Source organism: Vigna umbellata, chromosome 11, assembly GCF_029865625.1.
Source record: "Vigna umbellata cultivar VRB3 chromosome 11, Vumbellata_1.0, whole genome shotgun sequence".
NCBI classification, from domain to species: domain Eukaryota; kingdom Viridiplantae; phylum Streptophyta; class Magnoliopsida; order Fabales; family Fabaceae; genus Vigna; species Vigna umbellata.
Window position 1 is genome coordinate 2,202,501 of NC_142175.1, and position 7,130 is coordinate 2,209,630.

The following is a 7,130-nucleotide window of genomic DNA, read 5'->3' on the forward strand; positions in this document are numbered from 1 at the left end:
GAATAGGATTGCTCATTTGAAAAGGCAGAAATGTTTTACTAGTCTCATTCAATGTATTTGTACATAAAAGAATTATATTTATCTCCATTAGGAACATAAATGAACACAGAGAATCAAGGTTGGTTAATGGAAAATTAGAACAATATAATAGATAAGAAGCACGTGTAGGTGGATCTTCCTTGCCTAGATTTTTTCTTCTCCTTGTTTGCTATTCTTTAATGGAAGGAGAATCCATGGAATCAAGCTCAAGAGTGGTGGAAGCTCTTTGAGAAGAAAGGCTTCAGTGGAAGTCAGAACCTTGCATAAGACATTCTGTAGTTTAATGCAAGAGACATAATCAAGGCCACAATAATGTGCATGTCGACTTTAAGTACATTGGTTGTAGAATTGATTTTTTTATTTATTTAGTGTTAGAATTCGTAGCTTCTTTTTTGAAAACATTGTTTTGGTACTCTACTCTCTCTAATAACTTTTTTTGTAAATTTTATGTAGATTGGTGATGCATTGAAGAAGTTGTTTGCTGATAGTGTAGTTAAGCGTGAAGATATGTTTATCACCTCCAAGCTATGGTCTGTCTTTTTTTACATAATACTTGTCAAATTATTTTGTTGCCAAGCTTATCTACATAATCACTTTAAGTCTTCACTTTCTTCACCCCGTTAATCTGTAGTTTTTGAAATACAATTTAAGAGGTCAGCACTCTGCTGTATTTTCATTGAATTATCTTTTAAAGGATTAGAAGGAGGTACGGAGAAATTTTGGATTAGCACCATTAAGCAGAGAGGGTTAGTTCTCCACAAATTGGGAAACCATGGAAATCACTCACAATTTAATGCCCAACCATGCTTTGAGTGGAACTGCTTCTTGTGGAGGACACTTGAGCAAAATCCAATTAAAAAGTTATTGTTTTTCAATTCTTCAAACTTTTGAACAGAGATTTTATTTCTTGAATTGGGACATAATTCCTTTACTTTTCTTTAACTAAAAGCAAGTATGCACTTGCATTACTATCCTATCTGCAATCTCAACTCTTGGTATCCTAGGCAACATCAATCACCTGCAACATAGTTAGGTATTATTAAAATAGAAAAACAAATATATATATATATATATATATATTTATATATTAAAAAATAGACTTTAAACCTAACTCAATCCTACAAAACCGACTTGTGTTTACACATGTTAGTTTATGAACAATACCATTATGAGTACTGTTGCAGCAGAATTGGGGCTCCCAAGATCGGGAGCTCTGATACCAACTTGAAAAAGAGAGTGACTTTATTATTTTCATTCATATCAATTACATTCTCCTTAGCTCTATTTTTAGCAATCAATATTCTAAAAAAGGAAAATAAGGAAACAATATACTGAAAAATAACCTACAAGATCCTACAAATATTTTCTAATTAAGAAGATTCTATAGATATTTCCTCTAATGACAACAATATATAACATAGGGGGCAAAATCAAACCTATATAAAGGTAAATAATATCTATCTCTAAAGAAATCAATACTAAGAAAAGAATGCATAACATCCCACCACCTATCAATTTGATATATAATATCTTGTATTGTATGTAAGTCAACTCATCTATTACCCGCTCTATTTGCATGTGAAACTTTAAACTTCTCCTTAAGAAGATCCATACAATTTAATCAAAAGCCTCCAAGGAAGAATAGTAAAAGTGGTAAACGCCTGAACTACACTTGTACTATCTCTCTACATCCACAAACCTAACCATTTCTTGTTATAAGTAATCTTAATAGCATTGATAGTGACAAAGAACTCGATCTGAAAAGCCGTTGTGTCTACAATGAGAAATAGAAAAGGAACCTCTTATAGCAGCTCTATACACGAAAAGTCCCACCACATGTTACTCTCAAGAAGCCATCAATTTCTGCTGCACTCTGTATTACACTTAACCCATCCACACTGAAGAGGTTCCCCAGTTAACTTGTATTATGAGTTGCCTTCTTAGGTTACAATGAATTGAAAAAGAGCTTTGATGATACTAAATTCCATTATTGGAGAATTCAGACTTCCACTTATCCTGACTGTTCAATATTTGTTCTCCAATCAAAATATTTGTTCCTCTCTGTTCAATATCTGTTTTGATCATATAGCATTGTGTAAAATCATTAACAAGTTTATTGTAAGCTAATGTGGTAGGATACTAAGAGTCTATGAGAGGAGGAAAAAGAATTAATAAGGTTGTTAGGTGGTTAGGAGGACACTGATATGATTGTAACTGTTAGCATCAGTTAGTTAGTGGGAGGGGAGCCTATATAAGAGGCTGAGGAACTCTTGTAAAGTTTTAGTTTTAGTTAATTCTTTTGTATAGACATGACATCTATATCCTGGGGAGGGGGAGTGCTCCCTTGGAGGCTTGTGTGTACATTGTTTGCTCGTTATAGAAGAAATATACAGCCTTCATTTCTTTTCTGTGTTAGTGTGTGTGCTGTGAGAGGAGTTAGATAGATTTATTACCAAAGAAACCTATCATAATGACTTTCGCACTAACAAAATCAATTGATTTCTGCCTTTTAATCAAACGGTGCTTGCTATTTTCTTTTTCTTAATCTTGATTACACACTTCATTGGTCTGATGGTGTATTACATTATTTCTATCTAATTTAGTTTGCCCATGTTTTAGGTGTAATGATCACTTGCCGGAAGACGTCCCAAAGGCTTTTGAAAGAACTTTACGTGAATTGAAACTGGACTATTTGGATCTCTACCTTGTGTGTAAATCATAAAATCATTTTTCTTCTGCATCAATTTATGTTTGAAAATTATACAGTGTCGTTGAATTTATCTACTTATGTCAAAAGGTTTATTTTCCATGTCTATATTCTTATAGATTCATTGGCCAGTGAGTGCAAAAGACGGAAAGCTTACCAAACCTGACATACCTAGCACTTGGAGAGCAATGGAGGCACTCTACAATTCTGGAAAGACTAGAGCTATAGGGGTCAGCAATTTCTCTGTAAAGAAGCTTCAGGATCTGTTGAACATAGCGAATGTGCCTCCAGCCGTTAACCAAGTGGAATTGCATCCTTCATTACAGCAACCCAAATTGCATGCTTTCTGTGAATCCAAGGGAGTGCACTTATCAGTGAGTATGCAAAATTTAAGGTCGTTATAGCTATACATGCTACATAAATATACATGTCCGATTATATCGATCTTGAAGGAGTTATTGAGTGTGGTAGAAATGTTGTATGAACTTCTGTTTTTAAATACATAAAGGTTTTGTGACCTACTTGTGTCGGCCTAGTGGTGAGGGTTTTGGTAGTATACATGAGGTCATAGGTTTTAACCTGGTATGATTATTGTAAAAACGAGAATACAAGAACCTTTTTTTATTATGAACTGGAATTTTGCTTACTATCTCCACTTACTGATGCTCTTCTTCAGGGTTATTCACCTCTGGGAAAAGGATACAGTGAAAGTAATATACTTAAAAATCCAGTGCTGCTCACGACGGCAGAGAAGTTGGGGAAGACTCCAGCACAAATAGCTCTAAGATGGGGACTACAAATGGGTCACAGTGTACTTCCTAAGAGTACAAATGATGCTAGGCTCAAGGAAAACTTTGATCTGTTTGATTGGTCTATACCTGCAGATTTGCTTGCCAACTTCTCTGACATCGAGAAGGTTAGTTCTTTCATGCAGTCTTCTGATCAATAACAAATGTTTTTTCTTAAAAATAAGTTAGTTTAATACCCAAATCATGTGAATTTTTTTTTTCTCATATATCGTAGTTTTACTTGCTATACAAATAAGATACTAAAACAGTTTATGTGCTAATAGCTAAGGCCAATGCAAGAATGTTAGGAAATTTCAGTGAGAACATACATTTATTTAAATTTTCTGATTTACTGATGCAGGAAAGAATAGTTACAGGAACTGGTTTTGTTAGCAAGACATCTCCTGGATACAAGACAACTGAAGAACTCTGGGATGGTGAGTAAATAACTGTTTTCGTAATACCTATTTTCTTTTCTCGGACTTTAGGCAAAATAAAGATATCTTTATGATATTGTAATAATTTACGCAGAAAATGTTATATGCACATCTTTCTTTCGATCTTCCTATTGAGACACTTAATAAAAAAATAATACTTTTACTGTTGAGTTCATTCATCCCAAATTATTTTATATTTTAAAATAAAAAAATGTCAATCCATTGGTACTCGATGGAGACACATAAAAAATTAATAATAGGTTTAAACCTTTGTCCTCGTATTTCTGGGAATTGGATTTTTTTTTCAAGTGTGTCAATTGGGTCCATGTGTTAAATTCAGTGGATGATGTGTTTTATAATCATGATTTCCACGTTGCAATTCGATCCTCTTCTCTTTCTTTCTCCGCAAGCTGTTTCTTGAAAGGATAGTCCCACTCCAATGGAGTGGTGCGCTTGGTGTTTGGCGATGTCACCAACGACAACTGACTCATCGTGCTACAATACAACGCCAGATGATGGAGTTCCAGTGGTTTTTAATGGCGTTGTCTGTGCGGCCAGGGAGGAGGCGCGAGAGGGTGGAGTTCTAGCAGTTTTGGAATGAAAAATGTAGTAGTCTTCTATAGGAGAATAGGTTTATAGAAGAAGAAATAGGTTTTTGTTGGCAAATCGGGGAAAAAGAAGAAGTTAAATGTAGGCATAATACCCAATTTTGTCCCCACTTTGATTCGGAAATCTCAAGTTAATCCCTTTATAGAAAAGTGAGTTGAATGGATCCTTACTTGTAATTAATTGACTCTAATGAGTCCCTTCCGTTAAATAGAAAGAAACGGAGTTAGTGGACTGATGATGTGGCAGTTGTCTTTGGTGAGGTGTCAATAGGCAATTGTTTGCGTGCTTACGTGGTGTTAGGGTTCCCATTTTCGCAATTGTTTTCTTCCATCATCTTCAAACACAACTTCTGCAACCAAACAGAAACCCCTTCTACTTGCTCTTTCACTTCGTGTCCAAATACCATCACCGCCCACTTCTATTATTACTTCTATACTTCAAAGCAAACCAAAGGAAGATGGTGACTGTGTCGGAGATCCGTCAGGCTCAGAGGGCAGAAGGCCCAGCAACCATCCTTGCCATCGGAACTGCAACCCCACCAAACTGTGTTGATCAGAGATTACTCACTTGATCTTTTGCCTGGTGCTGATTACCAGCTCACCAAACTCCTCGGACTTCGCCCCTATGTGAAGAGGTACATGATGTACCAACAGGGGTGCTTTGCTGGAGGCACGGTTCTTCGATTGGCTAAGGATTTGGCCGAGAACAACAAGGGTGCCCGTGTGCTTGTCGTGTGTTCTGAGATCACTGCAGTCACCTTCCGTGGCCCAAGTGACACCCACTTGGACAGTCTTGTCGGACAGTCTTGACGGTGAAGTGGGTTTTTTGAATGAAAGTGAAATTAAGCTTGGAGAAGAGAGTAAGAGATTAACAGATGAGATTGACTGGGATTCTGATGACTGGGAAGCTAATTTACTGGGTGAAGATGATGACAAGTTGGAATTGGATGGGTTTGAACCTGCTGGGGTTGGGTATGGTAACATTACTGAGGAGTACTTGGAAAAGGTAAAGAGGAAGAAGGTATCCAAAGCTGAGAAGAAGAGGATGTCTAAGGAGGCTAACAGGGAGAAAGAAGAGGTCACTGTGTGTGCTCGGTGTCATTCCTTGAGAAACTATGGCCAGGTGAAGAACCAGACGGCGAAGAATTTGATACCGGATTTTGATTTCAATAGGTTGATTTCGACGCGGCTGATGAACCCTTCTGGAAGTGGCAGTGCTACTGTTGTTGTAATGGCTGACTGAAATGAGGCTAAATATGCTGATTTTGTTTATAAATTATTTGCTTCTCGAGTTAGAAACTATGAGAAATTTGTTTTTTCAGAATTCAAAACCATTGACTAAGGGTTGGGATCCATTTAAGTACTTGAGCAGTATTGAACTTCAAAGTGTGGAGCGCTACTACTATTTGTTTCTGGAAATATTTAGTGTTCCGCGATAATGGTCACCTGTTACTTTCTGATTGATTTTTCTGTATGAAAGACTTGGTCTCACTGGTTGAAAAATAGAACCCTGGTCGCATTTGGAGTTTACTCAGCAAAAAATGCTGTCCTAAATGTGAATGCTTCCTGGTTGAGGAATGTTGTACTGTAAATGTTTTGAAGACAAGAATATTAGTATACCGTTGAAGTTCATTCAGTATTTTGAAACTGTTCTAAATTCTAAGTTATATTTTAGAAGTATCGGCAAGTAAGACCTGCCCAATGATGTTAAGTAACTGTTATAGGGTTGCCATAACGAGGTGTTTTTCAACCACCGTCGCCATAGGCAATTTGTGAAGGGATATCCATGCCGTGGGCATTGGTGTGTTTATGGCAGAATTTTGGCCTTGGGCGATGGTTCTGCCATTGATATGCCAGGGGCTGAGTTATCGACATGAAAAGAATTTTGCTTGATTTTCATTAAGGATGTAACTGAACTGACGTGTTGCATAGGCAATAACATCTTTGCAACTAAAGCTTCTACATCCATTTCTAGCTACTGGTTGGTGTGTGATAGCCCCCCATCAACAGATACACATAAATGCACTCCTCATTCAATAGGTGTCACGGCAGTTTAGAAGGTCATTGTGTAATTTTGACTGAGATAAGTCGCATGACCTGCGTCTTTAATGTATATAATAAATTGGCAATTAGTGCTAGGAGGTAGTTTTTCAAATTTTCTGTATTGATTGTCTTCGCACCTAAAAGAGAAGTGTCGGAATATAATTCATTTATTCGTGACTGATTAATTACTCTTGGCCCTTGCTTTGTCATGTTTCATGAAGCTTACACGCATATCTCAGTAGCTTTTAATAGTACAATCAACTTTATCAAACTCTAAACCAAATAAACATTTTCAAAGTAATTCTTTATTTTTATATCGAAAATTAGGGTGCCAAATGAGGCGAATCTGGCAACTGAGTTGGATGCGTCTATTTTATGTTGTTTTTCTTTATTTTAGTTTTCTAACACAAGAATGTGCCCATTTTAAAGTTCAGGTGTGAAAGTCACAAGAACAAATCTTTACAGAGAAGTCTTCTTTTGTTTTTTTTTTCTTTTTTTGTAATTTGAA

General features: G+C 36.4%; 1 protein-coding gene and 1 pseudogene across 1 annotated transcript in view; both read left to right on the top strand.

Annotated features, from left to right (window-relative positions):
- Positions 1 to 4,141, top strand: part of LOC124820259 (NADPH-dependent aldo-keto reductase, chloroplastic-like) — a 6,852-nt gene extending 2,711 nt beyond the window's left edge. The window contains exons 3-7 of the mRNA XM_088102333.1: positions 493 to 569; positions 2,659 to 2,746; positions 2,866 to 3,120; positions 3,423 to 3,662; positions 3,896 to 4,141. Coding sequence (XP_087958459.1) covers positions 493 to 569; positions 2,659 to 2,746; positions 2,866 to 3,120; positions 3,423 to 3,662; positions 3,896 to 3,979 — 744 coding nt within the window. The 3' untranslated portion in view covers positions 3,980 to 4,141. The remainder of the gene's footprint in view (positions 1 to 492; positions 570 to 2,658; positions 2,747 to 2,865; positions 3,121 to 3,422; positions 3,663 to 3,895) is intronic.
- A 749-nt stretch (positions 4,142 to 4,890) lies between these two features.
- LOC148190746 (chalcone synthase pseudogene) lies at positions 4,891 to 6,807 on the top strand (annotated as a pseudogene).
- The last annotated feature ends 323 nt before the right edge of the window (positions 6,808 to 7,130 follow it).